This window comes from Mesoplodon bidens (assembly GCF_964165515.1).
Source record: "Mesoplodon bidens genome assembly, chromosome: 18".
Lineage (NCBI taxonomy): Eukaryota > Metazoa > Chordata > Mammalia > Artiodactyla > Ziphiidae > Mesoplodon > Mesoplodon bidens.
Window position 1 is genome coordinate 20,014,999 of NC_138175.1, and position 27,808 is coordinate 20,042,806.

Below are 27,808 nucleotides of genomic sequence, written 5' to 3' on the forward strand. Positions count from 1 at the left end.
TAGCACGGCCCCTGCAGAAGGATGACATGCAAATTCATGAAGTGTTCCACATTTTTAAAAAGATGTTAAAAAGGGCTTCCCTGGTGGCGCACTGGTTGAGAGTCCGCCTGCCGATGCAGGGGACACAGGTTCGTGCCCCGGTCCAGGAAGATCCCACATGCCATGGAGCGGCTGGGCCCGTGAGCCATAGCCGCTGAGCCTGCGCGTCCGGAGCTTGTGCTCCGCAGCGGGAGAGGCCACAACAGTGAGCAGCCCGCATACCTCAAAAAAAAAAAAAAAAAAAGGTAACCGAGCACAGATTTTGGCTTACAGGCTAACAAGAAGATTCAGGGGCCACCTGACTCTCAAGGGACTCAAGGCACCTGGCTATTCTGAATGCCATGACCTGCCAGACCCTTCTGGCTTCCACAGGCCCTCTCTGTGGAAGTCAGCAACCCTTGGAACTGAAGTAAAGGCTAGCCTCTAGCCAGGACTCAGATCTGGATTTGACACTGCCTATCAAACACCTCTTCGTACCCCGCCACACCCTTCTCAGGTTCAATCCTGTCAGCTGTTCTGCCTGAGACCCCAGGGTTACCCCTGACTCCAGCCCTCCACCAACAGCCACACCATGTCCCATCAGGGCTGGTCCATTCACTCCATCTTCCCTGATACCTATCATCACTGGCCCTTGAACTCAAAAAGAGGTTCAACTTGGGACTTCCCTGGTGGCGCAGTGGTTAAGACTCCACGTTCCCAATGCAGGGGGCCCGGGTTCGATCCCTGGTCAGGGAACTAGATCTCACATGCATGCTGCAACTAAGTAGCACACCTGCCACAACTAAGGAGCCGGTGAGCCACAACTAAGGAGCACACGTGCTGCAACTAAAGGAGCTGGCGAGCTGCAACTAAGGAGTCTGCCTGCTGCAGCTAAGACCCGGTGCAACCAAATAAATAAATGAAATAAACATTAAAAAAAAAAAAGAGGTTCAGCTTACAACAGTGCCATTCCCTCCTGCCACCATCCTACCCTCAAGAGTTTATGATCCCATTGTCTCTCCCCTGCTACTCCTGGCTCCTCTTTGGTCTTTTCCACACTGGCAGACCCAGTCCTCCTTTCTCCCTCTCTGGAGTATACCATTTCTTTGCTGCTTCAGGGTCCCAGGCCCTAGAAAGCTGAAAGGTTAGAAGACCCAATATCCAGGCTAGCCCTGCCCTCTGAGCTCTATCCTGCTGGTGCAGTTTTCTTTACACTATCATTTCTCTCACACACACATCTACAGCTGGACTGTCAGCACTGATGGCCACAGCTCCATTCAGCACCATACGTCCAGAGCACAGGGCTGCAGCAATGCCTCTGGGGCGATCCCCTAAAAATACATAAGCACACTCCCAGACTTTAAGCCTTTTTTGTCTACCTGTTTTTTGTCTCCAGAAGAGGGTCCTATGCTCTACGAAACAGCAGTTCCCAAAACATCTTAACCTGAATGACTCCTGCAGCCTCTACTTGTGGAGCATGTTTCCCTCCGAAAAGAAATAAAGACATACCAGAGAACCCAGTGTTTCTCAGCAATGGTGGTGACAGGAAAGGTCTACTTTGGGGGTACCAATGCCAATGCAAGACGACACTGGTAAAGCCAGCTAGGGCTAGGTTTCCTGCAGCCAGGCATGGTTAAAGCTGCATGTATGCACACAGGTATGCCCAGGGGCACTGCACACTCCCACAGAAATGGAATGCTTCTCTAAGGAATCACAACTTACCACTCCAAGAGTGAAGTAGTTAAAAAAGTAGTCATTGCACTTCGATGGAACTTGCTTATGAGGAGAAGGAGAATGAATCTTCATCTGTTGGGGAAAAAATAACAATGAATTAAAATCCAACCCCTTAATACATTTAATTATTGGATTAAATGAGTCTACAAATTGTGTTTCTTGTATAACGTTAATCTGTTGGGGAAGCAAGAGTGTGGGAGTCCCACATGCTCGTGCCGAACAACCCAGCCAGATTTGGTTGACTATAGACTGCGCCCTGGTCTCCAAGGAAAGGCAGAACAATCTGACCAACAGGGGTCAGAAAAGAGCTTTCAATTTACTTTTCCATCAGCTTTAATACAGCAGGTCCTATGGGAAAACAGCAGTTTACATTTACTCAGTATTAAGTTAAAGTTGATTAAAAAAAAAAAGAGAGAGAGAGAGACACCACCTATTCACTTTATAAACACATTTTCCCTACCTTGTCTTCTGACTTGTAGAAGACTTTGTGTGGAGAGCCAAGCATGCTAAGAACATCTTGGCAGGAATCGCCAAAATACACTGAGCGTTCAAATACCCGCATCTTCGCATCTGCTAATAAGCCGGGTCCACAACCTGGAGAGAAAAAGGTACAGGTGGTCAGGTTCCCAGTCAGCGCCTGTGACCCTGCAGCCCAGGGTCCTGGGAGCCCGAGAAAGGCCAGTGGCTGCACGCTGCATTATCAGGTTTGGCTGAGGGGAAAGACTGCATGTAAGCTGAAGTACCAGGTCACCAGGACTTGAGATGCTAGAAGAGATCACTATCTACTCAAAATAATGTGAGAGATTCACTCAATCCCACAAAAGTGATACAGAGCTCTAGAAAAGTCATTCACTGACTCAGCAAATACTCAGTCATTGACACCATGGGCTAGGACACTTTGCTAGATGCTGAGGAAACAATGATGAGCAGAATAGGTGCAGTCTCTGCCCACACTGGAGCTTATGGCATGACGATTTCAATCAGACCATCACACAACTGTGGTACAATAAACAGCAGCACAGGTGCTACGGAAATATATAAATGGGTGCTATTATCTCTTGCCACTTTCCAGGTCCTGACAAGATACAAGGATTTACGTTAAGAAGTACTTCTCGGGGCTTCCCTTGTGGTGCAGTGGTTAAGAATCTGCCTGCCAATGCAGGGGACACGGGTTCAAGCCCTGGTCCAGGAAAATCCCACATGCCACGGAGCAACTAAGCCCACGTGCCACAACTACTGAGCCTGCGCTCTAGAGCCCACAAGCCACAACCACTAAGCCCACATGCTGCATCTACTGAAGCCCACATTCTAGAGCCTGTGCTCCACAACAAGAGAAGCCACCACAATGAGAAGCCTGCACACCGCAACTAGAGAAAGCCTGCGTGCAGCAATGAAGACCCAACACAACCAAAAATAATAAATAAAAATAAAATATATATTAAAAAAAAAAAGAAGTACTTCTCAATGGTAACCCCCAACCTGAGACTGGACCTGAAGATCACTCTATAAAAGAGCCAAGAGCAAAGCAAACACTAACTTTTAACTCCCTAATTCTACAAACACCAGACCCACAAACACTCAAAAGAGATAAACCAGGCAAGTGGGAGAAAGAAAAAAAACCTGATTTGCCAGAAGTTTCTTCATTGGGAAGAATCTTTCAACCCTGACTTTGTCTAATATATTTCAGAAATGGTTCTAGTTAAACACACACATATACAGAAGTGGTTGCGGAATAGCAACAGACACACCAAGAGTAAAATTTCCCCCATTCTGTGGATGAGAAGACAAAGTGTTTTGCTCAAAATTATAAAAGGAAGCCAAGAATCCAAGGACTGCAATTCCTGGTACCATGATAACCACCACCATCACCTTCCTCTACACAGGGCTTTATAGCTGACAAAGCTCTTTCTTGTATAAGAATCCATTTGTTATATGCAGAAGACTTCAGGGATCCAAAATCTGAAACAAAGAGGTACTGAGTTCTCCAACTAACCCAAGAGTCTTAAGTCACAGCACGTATAAACTGAGTGGCAAAATAAGAGCTGTTTCAAATCCCACTCCTGACACATACACACACACAACTGTGTGTACATTAACTAGGTCCTGGGAAAAACCACAGTCTACATTAACCTCTGTCTATAAATCCTGCACTTAGGCAAGCCTGGGTGACCTATGGAACCCACCAAAAGTCCTGTCAAGGTGGACTGTGTGCCCATGTCTCCAAGTACCAGATACTTGTGAATGTCCAGGTGGGGATACAGGGGAGACACCCTTTACAGGTGAGCCTCCTCTCTTGTCTCACTCTACCTGAAGCCTCCTCAGGTAAAATTACCCTTAGTTCTTTTTAGGAGACTATTTTAGTTTGATTCCCTGGAATGAGTCATTCTATAAATTATTGTGGGGATCAAGACAATTGAATGGACTTTCCATGTTAAAAGCATCACTGTGGGGGCTTCCCTGGTGGCGCAGTGGTTGAGAGTCCGCCTGCCGATGCAGGGGACATGGGTTTGTGCCCTGGGGCGGGAGGATCCCACATGCCGTGGAGCAGCTGGGCCCGTGAGCCATGGCCGCTGAGCCTGCGCGTCTGGAGCCTATGCTCCGCAACGGGAGAAGTCACAACAGTGAGAGGCCCGCGTACCGCCAAAAAAAAAAAAAAAAAAAAGCATTACTGTAGCCACACTCCATAGGAAAAAGATGTGAGAAATGGGTTGGCCAGGATAAGCTACCCTTCTGCTTGCCAAAGGAAACTCTCAATGAGTACTGGGTTGGATAGTAACTCAGTGATGCCTTGACTTAAAGTGTTTTCCCCACTGACCCTGTAAGCGGTGAGATGTGACTTCTAGGAGTGTCCTGTACAGGGCGGCAGTCAGAATTGGCTGAGACCCCCTACTCTCAACAGCCTCCTCTTGCTGTCACCTGGGATAATCACACCATCCTTGACCATCCTGCTGTTTCAAGCAGCAATCCTCCTGAGAAGACAGACCTAAATTGCTTGACCTTTTTACCACATCTCAATTCTCTCAAAAACTACAGCTCAAGTGCAATGCTCCTTTAAGTAGCTGGTGTTCTGCCATGGCTAGAAGACCACATTTTAAGAAATTTCTGGGACTTCCCTGGTGGCACAGTGGTTAAGAATCGGCCTGCCAATGCAGGGAACACGGGTTCGAGCCCTGGTCCAGCAAGATCCCACATGCCGCAGAGCAACTAAGCCTGTGCACCACAACTACTGAGCCTGCATTCTAGAGCCCACGAGCCACAACTACTGAAGCCCGTGTGCCTAGAGCCCGTGCTCCGCAACAAAAGAAGACACTGCAATGAGAAGCCCGTGCACCGCAATGAAGAGTAGACCCCGATCGCCGCAACTAGAGAAAGGCTGTGTCCAGCAGTGAAAACCCAACGCAGCCAAAAAATAAATAAATTTATTTTTTAAAAAATTATATATATAATTAATTATTTAAAAAAAGAAAAGAAATTTCTAACCTGGAGGCTGTGAACTATCTAATTGTTCAGGGGAGTGAGTTCACAGTTTATATACCAGATTCTAAACGGTTGAGAATGGATGCCCCAGAGACTGATGCAAGACCCCAGCTTACAAACAAACACTGGTTAGAATATGAACTCCATTAAGGCACAGCCCCATCATGGAGCTCAAAGTCCCCAGGCCATCTTTATGGAGGCAAACTACACACAGGAGGATCTCGATACCACTAAGTATAATCCAAAGGTCCAAAGGAGTTGAGATTGTCCACACAAGAAAATCACAAGATGAGGCGTGAATCCTGGAGAGACCAGCTACTGAAGGCAGCAACTCTTTTTGTTCACAGTCAGCAAAACTGAGCAGGGTATGGCTAAACCACAATTCAACAAGCTCCTCTTGCCAGTCTACTCTGAGAAATGAGCACAACGGGTGGAAAACGAGACAACATACAACACTGAGCCCATAAGATATATCTCCAGGACGTAGGAACCATTGCAAAGCTACATAAGTACACAGAGGCTGATGTACCTGCCAAGGGAAGAAGTTTTACTGCCGTTTATTAAGATTTGCTCAAAATAAGGCTGTCTTGTCCCTTCACAAATTTAAATGAAAACTTTTAATCATAAACATCAGCACCATTTGTCTTCTACCAACTATCCTAAGGACGTGGGATCTTAGACTATCACAACAAGGATATAATGGAGAATCCACCACCCCAAAGCCAGTAACTGACCTGCAGCAAGTAGGCGAAGTCGTAAACCTGAGGGTCCAGTTCCATCTCGAAGAACATCTACACTCTCAGCGTACACATTGCCCAGGAAACAGCTCAGGGGCATCGCGGGAGCCCTGGGGGAAGGCACAGTGAGCAGAGGCTTTGCCCTCCCTCCCAGGGAGCCCATGGCCTTAGCATGAAGCTTGTGCTCCCCTACACGTACTTGGTATCCTGTAGGCTGTTTCCACTGTAGATGTACATTCGTTTCACAGTTGCTCCGTGGGGTATCTGGAGAGAAGCCAGACCATGGGCAAAATTGGGCTGCAAACACAAGACAAGTATTTTAATAAAAGCACACTGTGGGCCACGCGACTCAGGCTCTGGCATTTTCCCGACACTCATGGTCTTCGAGAACTGGTCAGGTCATGGAAGTAAGGAATTTAGAATAGGAATATCTCAGTTTCAGATAGAACTCTGCTACTGGTACTGCCTTACCTGGTACAAATTTTCTGTATCTATTTCCTCATCTATAAAAATGGGTATGGTTACCTACAGTGTAGAAAGATGGGACTGTGGTTTCTGAGAAACTTTGAAGTTCGCTTGTTTTATTTATCAAGATTATTAAAACTCTTGATATTAAAAAAAGAACTGGCCAGGTCAAAGCACACAGTCCAACCTGTCTCCAGGTCAATAAATTGAACTAATCATGCAAGTTCATCTTTAATTTTACTTAGTTTTTCATTCCTTCATCAGGGAGAAAATGTAGAAATGCCTCCTTTAATAAAATGTAAAACTTACAAAAAGCTATCATTTCATAACACTAAAGATGCTGTTGCCTAAGGATGAATTCTCTCAAATTCCAGGCCATTAAGAAAAACTGTGGTGATTTGGAGTTTTAAAGCACACGACATGGATTTACCTCTGCAAAGTGAGCTCGACCTCACTCTTCAGGTGGAAGTGCCCTCTTCCTGGGAATGCCAGCCTGGGCTTTGTTCTATCAGCTTCCCCCACTGTACCCCCCATTGGCCTCCGAAGACCTCAGAGATCAGGAAACCAAAGAAAGAGCACCTATCCAGCCTCCTCCAATGGTACTCTGCTGACCCATATCACCTGGGCACCGGCCAATAAATATCAGGGAAAGAGAAAGGCTAACCTCGTACTTGGGAACCTCAGTCCATGAATCTAGCTGAAAAGAGAAAGACAGTCCTCTGAAGTTGAGATGGAAGAGCTGCTCAGCGGAGTTGTACACTGTGGGAGCGGGGAGAAGAAAACGGCATGGTTAAATGGCATCAGAAGTTGCGAACACAAACCAGCCTGGCAGGGAGTAATGGCTGGCAACACCTTCCTTGTGTCTCATTTCTGAACTGACCCACTAGACTGAAAACAAGAGGGAAGAGCTTTCCTTCACACCCAAGTACCAATCCCCAAATCTGACAGGAACATGGCTACAGATGACCAGAGGAATCAAATGGACTTGGCTTACCTCCAGGATGGGTCGCACCAAAAGACTGGTCAATCTGCTCAATGGTGGGAGCTATGGCTTGAGAATTGAAATGCACACCACTGAAAAACAGAGATACTTTTTAATACCAGGCTTTGCAAGATGGGCTCACAGATCATTAGAGATGGTGGCTGGAAGAGTTACTCTTAAAACACAGGCGGGTGAGTCTACTATTATATCAAAATAAAAGTTTAACTATAGAACTTCTAAATAAGAGACAATAAATGAGGTCATAAATAGTCAATTCTCCTGAGGCTGATATAGAGAATTAGTCCTCTAGGACCTCCCAAGACATTTGTGGCCACCAGGCCAGTTCAGAAAGAAATAAATCCGGCCTCAGCCCCATGGCATTTGGACTTGGATAAAGAGTACTCAGAAATAGACACCGTTAATGTGTTTTCCCAGGATGCATACTAGTAGTTTGGCTTGAAAAGTAACTTTCTTAAAAATGGATGAATGTCTTAAAAGGGTTCAGCCAAGCGAGGCAGCTTGTTTTCCTAACAAGCAGAAGAACCAGCACTCATGGATTGGGTGAACAGGTATGTGGATGGGGAGGAATGGATCCCAAGCAAAGGAAAAATACCTGGGAGGGGGGTGGGCTTGGGAGCAAAGAAAGGTGTATGATTTCAGATAATGAGCATGAAGATAAATCATTTACAACTTTAAGGAAAATGTTTAAGGTTAAGAATACTTTAAAAAAAATTATCACTTATGGAAAACCTCTGCTTTTTAAAAAATTTATTTTATTGAAGTATAGTTGATTTACAATGTTCTGTTAATTTCTGCTGTACAGCAAAGTGATTCAATTATATATACATTCTTTTTCATAGTCTTTCCATTATGGTTTAATACAGGATGCTGAAAATAGTTTCCCATGCTATACAGTAGGACCTTGTTGTCTATCTGCTATATATAATAGCTTGCATCTGGAACCTCTGTTTTTAACCAGGCACTGTGCTATATGCTTTACCAGTATTATCTCATGTCATCTTCCTAACCCAGCAACCTGATTATTGGTTTCATTTCTCTGATGAGAAAACAAACTCAAAGAGGTTAAGTGACTTGCCCAATTTCACAGAGTAATAAAATGAAGAAGTCATAACCCAAACCCAGGGAAGCCTGACTCTAGAACCCTCACTCTTACCTACCACTGTCTCTTAAGAGGGTAAAGAGAAGCCAGACCTTGAGGTACAGAAGGCCCCAACAAGACTAAAAGACAATCAGAATCTGCAGGGGTCAGTGCTATTATGCATTTGCTTTATCCACTTCTCTACTGGCAAACACTGCTTGAGCCAGCCCAGGAACTGACCCCTTACACACCCTTGAGAAGGTAAGCCTGTTAAGGAAGCTTACTGAACAGAATATTCTAGATGCCAGCACAGCGCCTTACCATAATGGAGGTTCAAATATTTGTGCATCATACAGGCACAAATACATCCCATTTTCATTCTAAAAAGCAGATTTTGGCCCCCCAAATAGTAATCCTTTTGGCATTCTCTTTAGCACAGGGCTTGAAGTCAGATGTATCTGGTTTGTCCTGCCTCTGTTGGTAATGAACACATAAAGAGGTGCCAGAAGAGGTTGTGCAGGGAAGGGCAGCTATGACCCAGGGGACAGTCACAGACCTCTGAGCTGAGGTCCTGCTTTGTTGTAGGATTAAATAAATTGTCACAGATGTGAAGTGTTTCACACACAGTGTGTTCTTAATGAGGTTTCCTTCTCTTCCCCAGGAAACTGAGTAGACTTGGAGGCTGCAGGAGGAAATCATGGCACCAGGCTGTAATCCCAGAACTGCTGCAGATGGGAATCCTTTACTAACTTAATATGGGTAGCAGATAAAGCCCCTGTGTACCAAGCCTATGACACATACCAGGAGAAAACTTACCAATATTTTAACTTTACTTTAGTCAAGTCATATACTTCAATCACCTAAAAACAAAAAGCAAATGTTTAAGAGCTGTTAGTGCTCTGCAGTTGAAAAAGATTAATTAGAAAGACATTTACAGGGCTTCCCTGGTGGCGCAGTGGTTGAGAGTCCGCTCGGGTCTGGGAAGATCCCACATGCCGCAGGGTGGCTGGGCCCGTGAGCCATGGCCGCTGAGCCTGTGCGTCCGCAATGGGAGAGGCCACGGCAGTGAGAGGCCCGCGTGCCGCAAAAAAAAAAAAAAAAAAAAGACATTTACAGAGTAGTGAAGAAAAAAAAATATCACTAGTTGAAATTCTCCTGAAGCACTGCACATTACTTTTTTTTTAAATAAATTTATTTATTTTATTTATTTTATTTTTGACTGTGTTGGGTCTTTGTTGCTGCATGCAGGCTTCTCATTGCGGTGGCTTCTCTTGTTGGGAGCACGGGCTCTAGGCACATGGGCTTCAGTAGTTGTGGCACATGGGCTCAGTAGCTGTGGCTTGCGGGCTCTAGAGTGCAGGCTCAGTAGTTATGGCGCATGGGCTTAGTTGCTCTGCAGCATGTGGGATCTTCCCGGACCAGGGCTCGAACCCGTGTCTCCTGCATTGGGAGGCGGATTCTTTTTTTTAAATTAAATTTATTTATTTGTTTGTCTGTTTGTTTGTTTGTTTATGGCTGTGTTGGGTCTTTGTTGCTGCACGAGGGCTTTCTCTAGTTGCAGCAAGCGGGGGCTACTCTTCGTTGTGGCACATGGGTTTCTCATTGCAGTGCTTCTCTTGTTGTGGAGCACAGGGTCTAGGTGTGCAGGCTTCAGTAGTTGTGGCTCATGGGCTCTAGAGTGCAGGTTCAGTAGTTGTGGTGCACGGGCTTACTTGCTCCGCGGCATGTGGGATCTTCCCAGACCAAGGCTCAAACCCGTGTCTCCTGCATTGGCAGGCAGATTCTTAACCACTGCCCCACCAGGAAAGCCCCTGTTCTTATTTTTTTTTTTTTTTTTTTTTTTTTGCGGTACGCGACGCGCAGGCTCAGCGGCCATGGCTCACGGGCCCAGCCGCTCCGCGGCATGTGGGATCTTCCCGGACCGGGGCACGAACCTGTGTCCCCTGCATCGGAAGGCGGACTCTCAACCACTGCGCCACCAGGGAAGCCCTGTTCTTATTTTTAACTCTAGAAGAAAAACCCATACCACACACACAGCATAAACTCACCCTACCCTTCTTTCTAGTGGATTGTTCAACAGATGTCCATGGATGTTCTGCATCAGGTTTTTAGATATCATCTACTGCTGAGTCACATAAAAGATTGCACATACCATGCTACAGGACAGTAAAACCCTCCACAGAAACAAATTCATGAAGCTTGTGAAGGCTGTAACATGTAAGGGGGATACTGAGCCCCCTTCCTTTTATTATATATTTTGCTGCATTATAAAAACCCAAATCAAGTCCCTTTCAAAAATAGCTTCAAAATACTGTGGTTTACAAAAACAAAAAAAGATGGAGGGGGAGGTCTATCCTACTAGAAAACAAGTCATATTACATTAGCTTAGGTCAAGTGTGACAATATTCAGCTGTATCCCTAACGAAGAGCATCTGGTCAAACCTGGAGAACCTCAGGACCCTTGTGAAGTTTCAAAAGGTTCAGCCTCAGATGAAATGTCAAGAACTCAGGAATGAGACAAAGGAAAAGGTATTGAACTCTCAGCCACTAGCGATGCCAAGTAATGAGCATTGTGAAGTCTTTTATGACAATGGCGTCAAGGGCTAGGCAGGCAGTAGCATAGCTGGCTGAGGCCTGGAGCACCATCTGGTATCCTACAGCTGGGAGGTTTGGCCCCCATCGAAGAAGCACAAGCAGAGCTGGTTCAATGTCTATTTGCCCTGACAATCAGGGCTTCATCGTAGAAAGGGCTGTGGGACACTGGGTACAGGAGCATCTGGCATTGTCACAGGAACAGAGACATAACAGGCAGTTCATTCTTGGTCAGACTTGTCCCTAACTTTGTTTGAGAATCATAACTGAACCACAAATTGGGCACCTCTTCACTATAAAGTGCAGCTATTCTGATCCTACCTGCTGCTAAGAATCACTCCCTCTGCTGGGCTGTTGTAGCACTTCAATCTACCCATTCCTACACTATTAGCATATGCTGTTCACTGGTACCACTGAGTTAAGCCCCTTGAGGTCTGGCTCATTAGTTTGCACAGAGGAAGTAACAACACATGTCAGGGAGTCAGCTGGGTATGAAGATAGCTAAGGGCAATATGAAGCTCAAAAATATGAAAAGTGGTGCCAAGAGAGGTCATGCAAGGGCAGGGGAATAACTGTGATTCATGACACTACCTTCAGAAAGCCTGGGCATGGCAGTGTATTATGCCAAACTGGTATGCCATTTTACCGAGGCCAGGGTCCCATGATGGCAGAGGCCTCAAACCTCAGCCAGAATCCCTGCTTGTATAGCAGAGGCAAGCACTCTGCCTCTTTGAGTGCTACTACTATGGCTGGCTAACGATCCCCCAAGGGCTGCCCATCGCTCACCCTGTAGGCCTCCAGGATATTCTTGCTGTGACACTATCATTCACCTGCCAACAGCCCACACCAACACTTATGGCGTGGCACCTGTGACACGAAGGACTCCAAGACAGTCAGCACTCTGGGTCCCTTGCCAGAATCAACAAGCAGATTTTGACCCATGGAGCTTGCTGGGCCATAGGGACAAGTAGCTGGGGAAACCTGAAGTCCATGGTTTTCCACCCTCTGGGCTGGGAAAGACCTTGATTTCCCTAGAGGAGAAGACAAGGCAGCAGCCAAGATAGGAAAGGAAAAGACAGGTGGCTGTAAAGACTGTGACTTGTGAAGCCTCATTCCATAATGCTCTCTCATAGACAGGGAGTGAGAGGATGGGGAAACTGCAGGAGACAGAATCGGGGAGAAGCAGCTTCTGAAGCCCTTGGATGGAGGGGCAGGCAGATGGGTGAGGTCAGACTTGGTACCAACCAAGGGCACCTGAGGGATTACTTCCTCAGTTTCCAGAGGCTCAGGCAGGGCCCCAGCCCCTCTTTCTTCATAGGGACCCCACAGAAGGCAGAGAGAAGGTTCTATTCTATCTCTTTTCCCATTCCTCATTTTTCTGCATAGTATGCTTACACTATTTTCTTCAGCTTTTGTCACATCTATTTCCCATACTCATCAACAAACCTAAGCCATTTCTATTCCCAGTGGTCAGTTACCGCACTCTGTTAACATAGGGTTAAAAGCTTGGTGTCAGCTAGACCACTTATCCTCTGTCCATCTGTTATTTCATTAGTAAGAAGTACCACTTACAGGCTTGTTAAGATTAAATTAGGAAATGCATGGGAAGCACTCAGCCATGTGCCTAACATGTACTAAGTGCTCACTAAATATATAATATTGTCCTCACCATGCTGTAACTCTATGGCAGGCTGCCTATCTACCCCCCACTGTTGTCTATTTAGGTTATTTCTGGCTTTTCATTACTATGAAAAGCCCTGCTGTAAATATCTGGCATTATTACCCTCCCCATAATCTTTTTGGGTTATGTTTCCTAAAGTGGATTTACCAAGTTAAAGACAAATGACTCTTTGTAAAGGTGCTTCCAGATTAATTTCCCCTAATTTGTGATGAAGCCACACTGAAGACCACCTTCTACCCTTTGCCAGTGTGGAACTTCTGGTCAGTAAAGACAGGATGACTGAGCCTACAAGAGGAGGCAAGGGTGTTGTGGGGATAAGAATGTTCACATCAAACTTTCCTTTTTGAAAAACCATCATAAATGAGGAATTCTTATTCCACGTACAGATCATTTTTCCATGTTCTGTCTTCCAAGCCTTTTGGAAAAGCAACTCTATAACCTAACCAGGACGATGGCTCTGGCATGCCACTGCCCTGAGCCACATTCAACCTTATGACTCTGAGGCATGAGTCTGATGTCACATGACTAACCTTTCATGTCCAGGCATTTGTAAATACTGTATTAAAAACATTCTGGACAGAAACAGGTGTTAGTAAACTGCACTTGACCGCCAATTAAGACAACCCTACATACCAGCAAGTTGTTTGTTTACATTTCCTTTTAAAGGGGCTCAAGAATCAACTCAGTGCTGGTGGTGTTAAGGTCCAAGCTTCAGCATTTTAGGAAGAACAGTTTCCATTTTTCATATTCCCAGTCTTATTGTTTGACCCAAGAATGAAGCAAAACAACAAGATATAAAAACCTTACTAAAGTCTTCTGGTCCTATTCTGCAGTCAGTCCCCATTTTAAGTACGCTTTTAAAGACTCAGGATCGGACTTCCCTGGTGGTGCAGTGGTTAAGAATCTGCCTGCCAATGCAGGGGACACGGGTTCGAGCCCTGGACCGGGAAGATCCCACATGCCGCGGAGCAACTAAGCCCGTGCGCCACAACTACTGAGCCTGCGCTCTAGAGCCCACGAGCCACAACTACTGAGCCCATGTGCCTAGAGCCTGTGCTCCGCAACAAGAGAAGCCACCACAATGAGAAGCCCACGCACCGCAAGGAAGAAGAGCCCCCACTCACCACAACTAGAGAAAGCCCGTGCACAGCAATGAAGACCCAACGCAGCCAAAAATAAATAAATAAAATAAATGCCAAATACTTAGCTCCTCTCATTTTCCTTTTCAACATATAAGCCCCCTCCCCACAGCATGTTCCCAAATCTCCAACACTCTTTCCCCTTCACCTCTGGAGCCCGGGGCTGGAGTCCTTCCCAGCCTCTTTCCAACCATCCCAATCCACCCCAGCTTCTCTCTTTTTAGAGGAACAGGCACAGATTCAGTCCCCTATATTGTGGTTGTCTCTAAACCACAAAAGTCTACTCCCACTTATGAGTTTCAGAAACATCCCACAACGTCACACGTTAATCAGCCTGACGTGAAACTTTAGTCGTCATTTATAGTTACCTTAAGTCTCTGATTGAAAGCATCAAACAGTAGTTTGATCCCGTCCTGAGTCAGGTTAAGGATGAGGTCATGGCTTAGAGGAGACTACAAAAAACCAAAATAATAAATAAATACACACTCTGAACATGTAGTATTCTCACCAGCACACACTGAAACCTTACAACATAAATGCAGTGCACAGGGAATATCTAAGTGTAGACAGCTGACAGGTTTGGAAGCCAGAAACTGATTTGTGAACACAGTGTCCTCTACTTCCAACCTTTGAGTTATTACCTGGGGGAAAAGGCCAAAATTATGTAAGTATACAGGCCATTTTCTTTCGAGGGTCCCGGGTCCACATTTGTAGCATGGGTTTACTGCTGTCAAACCTGCAGAGTAGTTGATGAGGAATAAAAGCCTTGTAAAAGGCCTCGCCAGGATCCAAACTCAGCAAGTAATGGTCAATGCATGTCGGCTGAACCTATGTCCATTCACTCCCAGGCTGTCTGTACCACCCACAGGAAAACACATTTTATTCTTTGACTGTTTTATGCCAGATTCCAGGACAAAGAAGTACCTTGTGATCTGATTATGTATGAGATGACACTCTTACTCCTCCCTCCCTCCCCCCACCATCCCGTATCAGAAAGTGAAAAGCCCAAGTCTAATACCTAAGGAGTCCTATTTCTACATTTGCCCCTTCTGAGTCCTGGGGGGAGGGGAGCAGCAGCAAAGCAGTGCGCAGAGCTGGCCTTGAGTCTTGGTGAGCTGGTGACCTTAAGTGACTCTCTAAACTTCTCTGAGCTCTAGTTTCTTCATGGGAATACCATCATCCCTTCCCCTCCAGGGTTGTTACCAGGACAGAGATAGTAGATCAGAAAGCACCAAGCTCAGCACTCAGCACACAGTACTCTTTCCTAGAGACTGCCCCACCTGCCTGCTTCTGTGCCAATGCAATCAATTCAAAGTCTGAAGACTCTCCATACGCCTGAACCAGGCTGCCCAGAAGTAGAAAAAAACATCACCATCCAAAACCCTGCCCCTTCTTGAAACTGGCACACAGCTGTCAAAAGGGTTTAGACAAGTTTCTTTATAGAGCTTCTCAAGGTAGGCCCAGTAAATGAAGGTATGCCTGTGAGAGAGATATGGGCTGGAAGGCTAGGTGCCACTGCTGGTGTGGGCCTTACTGGAAAAATTCTCTAGAAGGAGCTTTCTGAGATTAGCTCAGATTGTCTGCTCCCCTCCACCCCACTGAGCTTCACAAGACAGCAGGCCCAGGTGGCACCATTATGCCTGGCAAACACTAGAAGAAAGAATGTTGTAATTTTCCAGTAGGTCTGTATGAATGTCTAAAACCGTTAGGTCTCAAGCAAGATAATGGAATAATGAACCCTGACCGTAGGTCACTTATTCTCAACCCAGAATACACAGTTCTATTTCTGAGAGGGCTAGGCCATGGTGGTAAGCAGGATGAAGCAAGATTTTAGCATCTTTCAAGATCCTTGCTTGGAGTATCTGAATTTTCTTACACGCTCCCAAGATCTGATCATTTTTTCCCCGGCATTGTTACAATTCAGGACATAACTAAGCAATTTTCAAAAGCAAGCAAATCATCCTCACAATTAATGTTTTATTGGTACTTTATATCTACAGAACCAAAATACGTATGTACTATGTGGTGTTTAAGCAGGTACTTTCCAGTTCAGTAAAGCTGTCTCTGCTAGTTGTTAACACCTCTTCCCTGTAAGAAAGATGGGACCTACTTGATAGGCACATTTAATTTCCAAGGTGTGATTTGCTAGAGACAAGATATTTCTGAAATGTTTAATGGGGCCAAATGATTTTCTGCACATGATGGGAAGCAAAGAGACAAATGGGAAAGGAAGGGAAGGAGGGCAGAACAGGACAGGACCCACATTTAAGAAGCACCATATCAGAGCTCTGAGAGACCATTTCCTCTTTATCCTCATCAAAAGATTATTCTATTATAAGGAAACCATATCCACTTTACAGAAGGAGAACCAGTCGGGTTATTAACTTGCTACAGTCGGACAACCAAGAAATGGGGAAAAGCACAGATCTGAACCAAGGTTTGGATTTAAAAACCTATGATTCTGGGGGCTTCCCTGGTGGCGCAGTGGTTGGGAATCCACCTGTCAATACAGGAGACACAGTTTTGAGCCCTGGTCTGGGAAGATCCCACATGCCGCGGAACAATTAAGCCCGTGAGCCACAACTACTGAGCCTGTGTGCCACAACTACTGAAGTCCGCACACCTAGAGCCTGTGCTCCGCAACAAGAGAAGCCACTGCAATGAAGAGTAGTCCCTGCTCGCTGCAACTAGAGAAAAGCCCCGCACGCAGCAACAAAGACCCAATGCAGCCAAAAATAAATAAATAAACAAACAAATAAATAGAACAAACAAACCCCCCCCAAAAACCCTATGATTCCAGCTGCTTAGAAAACACTAGGGGAAATTAGCTTAATTAATGCTAAAACTACTATTTGTACCCAAAAACTGGAATGACAGACAACAAAGTAGTGATATATGAAATATACTTCATTTTAAATAATTGGTTAAGAAAGTTTAAAGCCTACTTTCAAATGTGTCTAATCTTGGGTGCTTAAATCTGATTTAACTAAATGTACAGGTGGCTATAAGCTCAAGAAGCCCATTATCCCTGTTTTGATGGCTGCTACTTGTCATGAGTAAGTCTCTTACGGTCTAACACTGAAAGTCAAATAAGGTTAGGGATGATCTGAGTGCAAAAAAGAGGAAGTCACCATCCTTCACTTAATAAATGAGAAACCATTTTGGCATTGTGGCTCCACGAACCTCTGCCCAAGTCCTGTGTTTTGTGGTAGGCACAAGAATATCCATGCACTTGCTTGGAGATTATGCATTCCCTGTCTCAGAAGGACCCCTCACATGGGCCTCACTAGGCTGGCAGAGGGGTACAGTACTATGAAATATTATGTTTGGGTATAGGTAACAGACTCAAACTCTGACACTAAGCCAAACTGGGAAGCCTCACAGAAATCTCACCTACCTCTAATCCACAACATTCTTCATGTCAAAAATAAGCTGTCATTTGCTTTAGGATCAGAAACTAATTGAAACAAATGGGAATAAAATCATCATTTCGGTACTTAAAGGGTCTCAGAAAAGGCACTGAGAACATCTTATAGCCTGTGTAGGATCAAACTATTCCCTGAGGTTTATGACACATAGGGCACCACAAAGGTTGCTCCATAGTGTCTGTGTCCAGGAGAACCACAGATTCCAGTGAGTTCAACAGAAGGGAGATTGCATTTTTAGAGATAAGAAGAATCTTATTTCTAAAGGTCTATAAAAATGTTTCTAACTTTACTTATAAAACCTAATAAAAGAAATCCTGATGTTCAAAAAGTTCTGCTCCAGTGCCAACCTAAAATATAGTATACTCTTTCTGGAAACTGAAAAGGTCCTTGTAGGTACATATAACATTATACTATAGGGGTTAATTCTGGGCACAACATTAATAGAGACTACCATAAATCAGACCCAAAAAAAAAAAAAAAGTAAAACATGTCCATTAACTTGGAGCCAATGTTTTGTAATTTCCATATATCAGATCATTCTCAGTAAAGGGGTGAGCTATGCTTTTTTTTAAGTCTGGGATGCTGTGCTAGCTAGAAATCTGTACTGCAACAATCCTGAACACAAACCAAAGCAATCAACAAAGCAGAAAAGACTAAACATGAAAGTGGAAGGCAAGCACCCTAGAAGACCAGACAACCCCTGAGGTGACCTCCCACTGAAAAAGCCCCTTTTAAGAGCCAGTAGGTAAGTCAAACATAATAAAAAACCAAGTTTGGTTATTACGGCTCGTCTAAGCTTGGCAGCACTAGATTATCAAAACCACAAAAGTTTCAGAATCAAAGAAAATGTACTTCGCAACTGACTAGTGTTGAAGACTCTCCCATTCAAATGCATTGACCTAGGAATTCCTGCCAGTCAGTATCTCCCAGAGCATCAGCCTCCAGAGGTGACTCACTGAGTAGGGATGCTATTTCAGTAAACAAATCAGCCACCACTCACCTGTTCACTGTAGAGAACCTGGACGTTTTTTATGAGACGACAGTGCTTCTGAAGAATGGCTACTGCCTGAGCCAGAGGCATTCCTGAAATAAAGCAAGGACACCTACGTGGTTACTTGGGCTATCCATTTACCGGCACCTATCACTGTACTAGGCATTAGTCCCTGTAGTAAAAGCCTGGGGTGGGAGCAGAGGCCACGAAAGTCTATGGACATATTGAGTAAATAAACGTTTAATAAGCAGTAAGAGCTAGAGAACGAAGTTAACGGCAAGCACTAAGGGAATAACTGCATTGTATAAGGGGAGGGAGTAAATACAAAAGACTTCCTGGAAATGGGGACTTCCACGTTGCTCCCAAGCAGGCAAAGGGCTTAGAGAAAGCAAGTCAGCAGGAACCAAAGAATAGAGTAAGAAATGCACTGATTGCATGGCTCTGGAGGCCAAGGTTCTGATTCTCACTCTGCCATGATTACATATAACCTAGGCAGGTCCTTCCTCTCTTCCTTCCTGATATCTGTCTCCTCTTTTAGGCTGCAGGAGCACATGATTTGTAAGGGCTCATTTAAAAACTGAAAAATCACACATTTACCAGAATCAACTTATTTTATGAAGGATTTCAATGGATTCTCACTTATCAACCCACAAACATCCTCTAAATCCTAACACTTGATTTTTTAACTCGTGGGCCATTTTAAACAAATTTCCATATGCCCCCAGTTTAAGAAATCCAGATCCCAAAGACATCTCAAAGATTCCAGGGACTCATGGGGAACAGCAAAAAGTATGTTCTCACAGAGTGCATTATATTTCAAAACAAGAAGAAACTCACAGAGACAATCCAAAAACAAAGCTTCATGAGTGCAAGGACAGTGTCTGTGTTATTCACCACTCTCTGGATCCCCAGCACTGGGGACCCATACAGTGGCTGTTGAATAAACATTTATTTAGTGGGACTGAAGGATTATGGGCTAGGTAATAAGAGAAAGGGAGAAGGACCACCATATGACCTTCGGGCAGCACAGTGGCTCACATTCAAGATCAGTTTACCTCTGATTCCAGGAGAGATGTGCAGAAAAGAGCTCACACACAAAGAATTAGAAAGTTAAGAAATGTGTGACCCATCTACATTTAAACAATGATCTAATCCTGCCTTCATTCAATGGTCCATTCTACAGTTTGAAGAAAGTTGGAGGGAACCACACCTTAAGGTACTTCCCAGCCTTCTATAGCATGGAGCCTGGCACACAGTAGAGACTTAAATGTTTGTTGAGAATACGAACAAGTTGATGCACCATTCAGCTTTGCCATTCCTGAAATGGAGGAGCATCTATGCTGTCTCTCCCATAGGGAATGGGCAAACATCCATGTAGGCAAGACAGATAACCTCAGGTGCTGAGAAAGAGAAGGCCACATGGCACAAACCAGTTTCCTGAGGGACAGTTCTTTTGCACCTAACCACATCAAATTCCTGGCCTTGGAATCTTTGGGTCCTGAGGCTTCCAGGGAGTAACCCGCCTGGAGGAGACAAAGCAGCCACCAATGACCAGTTGTCACACAGCTGCTGGTAAAGGAAGGTTACAAAAGGCCTCTAAAGGGAACCAACCGTGTATATGGCAAAGAAACCCGAGCACCGTTCTAGCTCTAAGAGTTACCTAACCCCCCAAAGGGTGTGGAGTATATGGTCAGTCTACACATCCTACACCTTACTCATTATTTGCCTGCTTATAACCCTCCAGTGGTTTCGCATTACAGGGGGATAAAGCCCAAACAACATGCCATCACCTAACAGCCCTGAATATTCTGGACCTTGGCCACCTCCTCTACTCTTCCCACTGCTCACCAAGCCTCCCTTTGTTCCTAGCACACATCAAGCTCTTGCCCACCTTAGGCTTTTGCACTAACTCAACTCTGTTGAAATGTTCTTCCCAGAGCTGGTTCTTCTCACTCTTCAGGTCTTGGCTCACACTTCACTTCCCTGACTGCCTTATCTAATGAAGCCTCCCATTCCATTTGCACCCAATCACCATGCCCACCACACAACAGTAAGTGGTTCTATGTATCTGTTGAGCTCTGAATGAGTGAAATAAAGCAATTAGGTACAATACAAAGATCCTGTAGGCCCTTAGGACCACCCTCTCCCTCTGAGAATTCTCATCCTGTCTCTATCAGTATCACTCTTTCCTGCTGCTCCTCCAACTTTCCCAAGTCTCTATGATGGGCAGTATTTCCTTCTGCCCATCCCTCATTCACCCAACCAACTAGTTTCTGACTTACATCTCAATCTGTTTTCTGTATATACCAAAAGGCAAATAGGGACTTCCCTGGTGGTCCAGTGGTTAAGATTCCGCACTCCCAATGCAGGGGGCCCAGGTCTGATCCCTGGCTAGGGAACTAGATCCCGCATGCCGCAACTAAAGATCCCACGTGGCACAACTAAGACCTGGTGCAGCCCAAATAAATAAATAAATAAACCTTTTAAAAAAAAGGCAAAGAGTTGACAGATTAAAAGTGACTTTTTAATCTTCTCTTCAATCTGGCCTCTCCTCTGTATTCTGGATCTCAATATCTCTAACACAGTCACTCAAGCCAAAACCTCTAGATTCCTCTTCCTTACCCATCTCTCCAAATCTAGTCTCCAAACTTTCTTTTTAAACCCGTGCCCACAACACTTTACTAATAGACATCCTTTTTTCCACTGAACAGAGACTCTTTGATAGTGTCCCAAGCAGCTAACTACAAATAGGGAATCTGGGGATCCGATCTTCTTCCACTAGTACACAATGCTCTAATTACAATACCAAGTTGCTTGCAGCTCCCCACTTTCCCACTTTTTTTTTTTTTTTTTTAAACCTGACTGGAAGATTTATGTCTATGGAAGTGTAGTTGAAAAATCTGGCGGTAGACTTCTGATAGGGCCTTCCTGGTGCTCACTGGCTCCAGGAATGGTATTGGTTCCTACAGATTAATAGGAAGCCTTCTCTGAACTCCCAGGTCAGGTCAAGTCTCTTCTCTCCTTCCACAGCACCCTATACAACCTCTACCTCATTATAATAAAATGAACTATTTCTGTACTCCTTCCCTCCCACTAGACTAAGCTCTTCAGGGCTTATGACCACTTCTTACTCAGTTTTCAATGATTATAAGCAGAGTCCACAGAATGACCCTTCAATAGAGTAAGCCCCCAGTCTCTCTGGAACAAGGTAATCTCAGAGAAGACCATTCTCCAGTGACCTTTTAAATCTACCCTGCTTGGGCATTTTCAAGATTAATTTAAAAACAAATTTAGAGATATGCCTCCATACCAATACATCCTGCAAGTCTCATTGAAAACATTTCAAGTTTGCACTGCCTTTACTCCACCATTGGTCAACCCATGGGTGGCATTCTCAGAGATTCCTCTCTGCCTAGGCTTTCCTGTCTCTGTGTTGTTGGCATTTCCCTAATCTCCCAAGAGTACACAAAGGCCAGGAAGGCAGCCAAAAAGCTGGATGCAGCTCCTCACTGTGCCAGGCGGATGATGGCAAGGGCTAGATATATCTGCATTTGCACAGATTCCAAAAAGAAACCTGGAGACGCAGCTGAGCCCATACTCAGAAGGACAGAGCAGTGAAAAGCAGAAAATCCCTGTTAGGCTTCTTTTTCTCCTCTCTGCCTTTCTGAGCCTGTTCTTTATCTGGCAAATGGAGGTTACCTTACAGGGTTGTGGTGACTTTAGTCTAGCCTAAGAATGTAATTCTAAAGCACGGATCCACTTACTAGACCTATCCCTACCTATCAGCCTCGACTGCAGTTTAAATGTGTTGAGGGCTGGGAAGATAGAGAAAGAGGGAAAAATTACTTTTTTATAAAAAGCGTGGGGAAGTTAAATGACCACCATCTCTCAGGCAGATACAATTCAAAAATATGAATTTTTTTTTTTGGTCATGCTGCACGGCTTGTGGGATCTTAGTTCCCCGACGAGGGATTGAACCTGGGCCCCCGGCAGGAATAGCGTCAAGCCCTAAGCACTGGACTGCCAGGGAATTCCCCAAAATGCGGATTTTTTTTAGGACCCACAAAGTAATCATCAAGGCTGATGATCATCAAGGCTCATTCCCTGCATAAGCTTTCACTCAAAGTTCAATTCTGGGCCCAATGTACACAAATGCTCTTTTCACTGTTTGTGGTTGCTACTTAGACAGCCTAAAAGAACTACCCAAATCCTTAATTCCTGGAAACTGGCAAAGTTAGGAGTAGGGGTTAAGGTATCAAAGCAACAGTTGACAGAAGAAGCCTTACTCTCCCACCCAAGCTTTTGGAAATCTCAAATGATATCCTAATCGCTACTTTTGACCCAGAGACTGCACTACAGAGATCCACAACCTGGTCACACCATCAAGCACAGTTTGAAGCTACAGTTACAGTTTTCATTCTGCCCTGTGAAGTCTTGGTATGAGCATAAGCTGTGGTTAGGGGAGGTTCTTTCCTAACTAGAAGCCAAACAGCATCAGCATGACAAATGGGCCTGGCGGCAAAGATATTACTGTTAGCCTCTCAATCAAGTTCTTGGTGCTTCACAAGAAGCTGCAGTGTTACGAGAGAAGGTGACTGAAAATTCTCAATAAAACTGGCTCCTACAACCCAGAGGAGGATTGTTGTTCAGTTCACGGAGACACTGAGCACCAGCAGAGTCCTACCAGCAAATCTGTTCTGCAGTTTCTCAACTACCCTATCTCCATAGACACGAGTCTTCCAGATTCAAGGATAAGCTATAGCCCAATGGAGCAGTTGACTCAGTCCAGTAGCCCAAATTAGTGTGACAAAAGTTCAGCCCTGCACAAACAGCACAGACACCCACTCTCCACCCCCTCTTCCTAGTGCTGGAACATAAAAGGAAACACCCTCTGGGGTTACCGAATGCAAATGATTGTACACATAAAGGTAGTGACGTTGAGGAAAGGGAAAAAATGGGCCAAAACTCACAAAATGGCCAACCTGCATTTTCTACAAGCTAAATGTTACTTTCCCCGAACTCCTATTTCACTCAACCTTTAACTCTCTCGGCTAAGGTCTGGGTTTAGATTACACCACACATCAACCACATTAAAAACGAGAAGGAAGCTAGTCAGAAGTTCCTTTAACACACACAAACTCTCCTTAACTCCCTTGACCAGATCCCCGACATCTGACGATGGGAACAGTGCCTGGGTTTCTCCTAGAGGCTACCCACAGCCCAGAAAAGCAAAGGGAGACAGACCACTGGGGCGGTGTTTAAGGGTGTCAGTCACTTCTTAGTTATTTGGTCTGTAAAATGGGGATAGTAATAACAAGAGTAGCGACCCCGGCGGCATACCTGAGATAATTATGCAGAGGAGAATAGGGCCTGGCCCTGAGTCAATGTTTGGGGCGTGTCAGCCATTGTTATTGTTATTATTACTGAAGCACTACCCCAGGAGGGGCCCCGCCGAGGCCTGATGCAAGGGCTTCAGGGCCTGGCAGAGCGGCACGCTGCCGGGTCGGGGCGGTCGGAGCGGGCATCTAGTGGCTGGAGCTCCAAAGAGCCGAGGAGCCGCGGGCGCAGGGGAGTAAGGAGCAGAGCCCAGAGGTGGGAAGGGCCAGGAAGGAAGGAAGGAAGGATCAGCGAGTAGGGTCGTGAGGGAGGACCCCATACTCACCCAGCGCGAATTCCCATTGCTCATTTCCCAGAGAGCGCTCGGGCACTACCTCCAGATCCAGCATTGGTTCGGCTCGCCGGGGCGGCCTCCTGCGGCAGTGCGGACGGGACCGGAGCTGAAGAAACAAAGCAGCAGGTGACCCACCGCCCCCGCCGACCCGCGGCAGCCCTGCTCTCCACCTCTACCCGGTCGCCAGCGCTACCGGCCCAACACCACACCTCACCTGACCTCACCTCACCTCACCGGCAGCAGCCTTGGGCAGCGGCGGCAGCAGGAGCGTCTGCGGCAAAAGTGGCGTGCTGGGCCGTAAAGTGTGGCAGAGGCGGGGCGAAGGCGGGATTTCAATCGCGGGGGAGGAGCTAAGGCGGAGCCACTCAGGCGCAAACTCAGGATAGGCTGCTGCGACAGTCCGGGCGAAGGCAGAGAGAGGCCTCAGAGTACCATCCGGAAGTGCTGGCGCTCTTGGAACGAGGAGCACCATACTCCGTGAACCCCTACATCTGCACACCACACCGCACACGTTTCACACAAGGATGTGTGAACCACGCAATACATGCATGTGACATGGCTGTACAGCACTTGTCTGCCGTCTCTGCATGTACGGCCCACTCACAGTCACTGGGCGCAAAAGACGAGTTCCGAGGGCGCACCACCTGAGGTCCAGCGGGGACGGAGGACACGGAGTCTCAAAGCCCAAGACGCGCCAGCGCCCTGGCACTCCCGGTTGGTGCCGAGACTGACGGCGGCCGCAGCTGCCTCTGGTTGAACAGGAATGATTCCTTCTCGCTGAGGCCCCTGGGGCTCAGGTCGAACTCAAAGCAAGCGAGGAGTGGGCTCGAGCATGTGTGTAGGGGCGGGGCGGGGGGCAGTTGGGGGAGAGGACTAGGGTAGAGGGGAGGAGCTAAGCCCGACCTCTTGGCTGAGTACCTTCAGCTGTACGCAGCCCCCAGGGCAGCAGCTCAGACTGCGCCAGAGCCGGCTTTACCGCCAACGCTGTGTGGTTTTGACCAAACCGCTGGTACTCTTTGTGCCTCAGTTGCCTCATTTACAAGTCGGGAGTAGGGGGTCCTTTAGCCTGTTCAGCCTGAGCTATTGACCCATGCCCTGGGACACTCTAAAACTGAAAGACAACCAGGCTTCTTCTGGAGCTGACCCTTGGTGAATGCAGCCTCCGGATTCTCACAACCAACCTGAGACGCAAGATTGGTTATAATCTCACTTTACAGGCGGGAAAATAAATGAGGCCCAGATTGGCTAAAGGCCTTGTGGACCTAGGCGGTAGAACTCAAATTTTTTGCATTACATTGCCCCGGGAGAAAGGTTTTCAGCAGGGGAGAGAGTGACATGATAAATTCTTAAACTGGCTTGATAGGAGTGTAACATGGAAGGCTCTATCAAAACATGGCCACTGCTACTGGCAGTGGTTAAGAACCCGCCTGCCAATACAGGGGACACGGGTTCGATCCCTGGTCCAGGAAGATCCCACATGCCCCGGAGCAACTAAGCTGGTGTGCCACAACTACTGAGTCTATGCTCTAGAGCTCGTGAGCCACAACTACTGAGCCCATGAGCCACAACTACTGAAGCCCGCGCACCTAGAGCTGGTGCTCCATGACAAGATAAGCCACTGCAATGAGAAGTCCGTGCACCACAATGAAGAGTAGCCCCGCTCGCCGCCACTAGAGAAAGCCAGTGCACAACAAAGAAAACCCAGTGCAGCCAAAAATAAATAAATAAATAAATAAAATTTAAAAGCAAACAGAAAAACATGGAGGGACTTCCCTGGTGGTCCAGTGGGTAAGACTTCGTGCTCCTGATGGAGGGGGCCCAGGTTCGATCCCTGGTCAGGGAACTAGATCCCACAGGCATGCGGCAACTAAGAAGTCTGCATGCCACAACTAAGAAGTCTGCATGCCACAACTAAGGTTGTGCACTGCACAACCAGTGCAGCCAAAATAAATAAATAAACTAAATATTGAAAGACAAACAAATACGGAGAAGGATGTTCATTTGCAGAATCCTATGCCAAAATAATAGAACTGAGTCACTAAGATGTCCATCAGTAGGAAAGTGGCTAACTGATATATATGTATAATAGGATCCATTTTAAAAAATGAAGTATATCTCTATATGCTGATGTGGAAGGAGCTCCAAGAGAAAAAAGTCAGGTGCAAAATTGTATAGTATTACCCATTTTTTCCCTGTAAAAACAGAAATAAAAGAAAAATTGGCCTTAGGGCTTCCCTGGCAGTTCAGTGGTTAAGACTCCTCCATGCTTCCATTGCAGGGGGCACGGGTTCCATCCTGGGTCGGGGAACTAAGATTCTGTATGCTGTGCGCACAGTGTGGCCAAAAAACTAAATAAATAAAATAAAATAGAACATTGGCCGTACCATAAAAGGGAGAACATTTCTTGAAAGATTAAACAAAAAATTATCAATAATACCGAATACAGGGAAAGAGGCAGGGGCAAGTGATCATGGGGACATTTACCTCTTACAATGCATGGCAAGCATTAAAGATGTGTTTAGGAAAGATTAGTTGGGCAGCTGGCCTGGAGAAAAGCATAAGGTTGGTGGGGAGTAATCTTAGTCAATTTGGAATGTCTGAATTTAACTCAAATCCAACTAGACTAGGAATGGTTCTTCTATTTAAAAAACACTTGGAGGGACTTATTTCCGGTGGACAAAGAAGGGTGTAAGGAAGGAGAAAGAGAAAGCCACACACTATGGATAACAACATGATGATGAAATAAAATCCATATTTTATGGCAAGACAAAAATTTAAACATAAAATTTGGGCCTCCTCCCTCCCCTTTAGTATGTGTTATGCACCTGCATTAACCAGACCTTCTTAGGAGATAACATTCCTTCTTAATCTCATCAAGGGTCACAACTCCTTGAGATAACTTTTCTTAATCTTGTAAGGGGCCATGATGACCCATGACCCACTACTCACCTGGTATGCATGATCTGGATTGTGTAAACTGTCAATAGTATGTCATTTAATGTACGGCCCTCTATCTCAAAAACTTATATAACTGTGCTTTGACCTCTAATGGGTGGAAGAGTTCTCAGGGCTTTCTGAGAGGCAGTTCCCACGTTATAATCCTCAATTTGTCTTGAATAAAATTTTCTATTTCTTTCTTGAATCGACTGATTAAATTTTTCATCAACAGTGAAAAGGAGTTTTAGTTTGGAAAACCCAAGAAAGAGGAAGAACAAGGTTGGGGAGGCCCCTAAGAATCTCCTTATTGGGATAATAGACAGGTTTCTGTGCACAATGTCAGTCAACTACAAATGGTTATATTAGCTCATTGTGCTATCCCAAGCCACTGACTTAAGTGTGATCCACCCAGGTTTTTGTCAGGGGTAGGAGTGACAGCTTTGGGACAGTAGTCTGGGAGGAGGCCAGAGTCCAGAGCCTGATACACAGAGCAGAAGCAGGAGGTGTCTCAGGGGAGTAGGACAACTTGGGAGAATGTCAGCAACTGCTGTTCCCCCAAACTGAGGATGCGGATGTTCAGAAATATTGAACTGGCTGTTGATGAACTGCTAAGACCTTCAGGGGAGCACAGGTAGTCATCGAGGTGGTCCAAGTCAGATATGCAGGAACAGCCTCAGGTCAGAGTATAGTGAGTGATTAAGTACATGGACTGGGAATTTGAATCCCAGTTCTGTCCTTTAATAGTTTTATGCCTTGGGCAATTTACTTAATTTCTTCATGCCTTAGTTTCCTCATTTGTAAAATGACCAAAACTTCACAGATTCGTTAGGAGAACTGCAATTATAAGAGTGTCTGAG

The 27,808-nt window shown here is 45.6% G+C and overlaps 1 protein-coding gene across 4 annotated transcripts in view; it reads right to left on the bottom strand.

Moving 5' to 3' along the window:
• Positions 1-24,308, bottom strand: part of PHAF1 (phagophore assembly factor 1) — a 28,930-nt gene extending 4,622 nt beyond the window's left edge. The window contains exons 1-11 of one of the 4 annotated variants that reach the window (XM_081217007.1): positions 24,229-24,308; positions 24,006-24,120; positions 18,353-18,435; positions 14,293-14,376; positions 9,329-9,372; positions 7,426-7,505; positions 7,096-7,190; positions 6,166-6,263; positions 5,964-6,076; positions 2,213-2,346; positions 1,741-1,824 (exon numbers count right to left, since the gene is read on the bottom strand). In XM_081217007.1, the coding sequence (XP_081073133.1) occupies positions 1,741-1,824; positions 2,213-2,346; positions 5,964-6,076; positions 6,166-6,263; positions 7,096-7,190; positions 7,426-7,505; positions 9,329-9,372; positions 14,293-14,376; positions 18,353-18,435; positions 24,006-24,069 (879 nt within the window). In that variant the 5' untranslated portion in view covers positions 24,070-24,120; positions 24,229-24,308. The remainder of the gene's footprint in view (positions 1-1,740; positions 1,825-2,212; positions 2,347-5,963; positions 6,077-6,165; positions 6,264-7,095; positions 7,191-7,425; positions 7,506-9,328; positions 9,373-14,292; positions 14,377-18,352; positions 18,436-24,005; positions 24,121-24,228) is intronic. The other 3 variants (XM_081217009.1, XM_081217008.1, XM_081217010.1) reach the window with 3 other exon arrangements.
• Positions 24,309-27,808: the final 3,500 nt, after the last annotated feature.